This window comes from Terrapene carolina, unplaced genomic scaffold (assembly GCF_002925995.2).
Source record: "Terrapene carolina triunguis isolate 2854851 unplaced genomic scaffold, T_m_triunguis-2.0 Scaffold22271, whole genome shotgun sequence".
NCBI classification, from domain to species: domain Eukaryota; kingdom Metazoa; phylum Chordata; order Testudines; family Emydidae; genus Terrapene; species Terrapene triunguis.
The window spans coordinates 1-1,198 of NW_020686622.1; the positions used below are offsets into that span (position 1 = coordinate 1).

At 71.1% G+C, this 1,198-nt stretch overlaps 1 protein-coding gene across 1 annotated transcript; it reads left to right on the plus strand.

Annotated features, from left to right (window-relative positions):
- Positions 1 to 310: 310 nt before the first annotated feature.
- Positions 311 to 677, plus strand: LOC113408702 (uncharacterized protein C15orf61-like; the record flags this gene model as incomplete). Its single annotated transcript, XM_026662081.2, has 1 exon — positions 311 to 677. A coding segment is annotated over exon 1 (337 nt), but the record flags the coding sequence as incomplete, so codon positions are not given.
- Positions 678 to 1,198: the final 521 nt, after the last annotated feature.

Here is a 1,198-nt window from a genome sequence, read left to right on the forward strand (position 1 = left end):
AGTATCTCCCTCAGGGGCCCCAGGTGACCCCCAGTATCTCCCTCAGGAACCCCCTTTATCAGGGCCCACAGGTGACCCTATTACCCATTCACACACCCCTAACCAGGGAACCTGCCACGTGACGCCTCCCATCCTCCCCACTCAGCAGACCGGCCCGCGCGCCCGGTCGCGTGCCCACCAGCTCCGGGAGCGAGCCGTGCCAACACCCCTCTGGTGCGCGCGCGGGCACAGCGCCGGGGGCGCGCACGGCCGGGCACGCTGGGACGGCTGGGGGCGGGGCCAGGCGGGCGAGTGTCGGGGGCGCGCGGGCCGGGCGCTGAGGGGGGTCTCCGCCTGTAGCATGCTGCGCCTGCGGCAGCTGCACGAGGCGGCCCTGAGGCGGCTGCTCCCGCCCGCCGGGGGCGCCGCCGCCGCCAAGCCCAAGGCCTCCGAGGTGCTGAGCCGGCACCTGCGGCAGCGGGGCCTGCCCCACTGGACCTCGTACTGCGTGAAGTACAGCGCCGTGCGCAACGACCAGTTCGGCCTCTCGCACTTCAACTGGCAGGTGGACGGCGCCAACTACCACGTCCTGCGCACGGGCTGCTTCCCCTTCATCAAGTACCACTGCGCGCGGGCCCCGCGCCGCGACCTGGCGCTGCAAAACGCCGCCTTCACCGCCCTCAAGCTGCTCAACGCGGGTGAGCCGGCCCGCCTCGCCTCGGGCCCCCGCCGCGGGCTCCGGGCCCGGCCCCCGCCGCGGGCTCCGGGCCCGGCCCCCGCCGAGCTCCCCGGCCCGCCCCGCGCACACAGGCAGTGGCGGGCGCGGGGTGGCGCCCTGAGTCTCCGCCAGCCCCCCTCAGCCCTTGTCAGAGGCGGCGCTAGCCCCTGGGGGGCCCCCGCCCCCCCCCGAAATGCTGATGGCCATTGGCACTACTGCCACCAACCTCGCACTGCACCGCACAGCCCAGTGCGCTTGGGAACAAGCCCAGGTTCAGTGAGATCAGGGATATTGGGGGGAGGGGGTGATACTGAATCGGGCCCCCCCCCCTTGAGCTGTGGGGCCCTAAGCAATTCCTTAGGCTTCTGGTGCCAGCGCACCACTGGCTCCTGTCTACGATCAGGGCCCACATATTGCACTGAGCTTAACCCTCATCGGGTCACCTTTACCTTGGTCCTTTGCAGCCTGGTAAACTGTTGACCGCAGTAACTGATGGTGGTG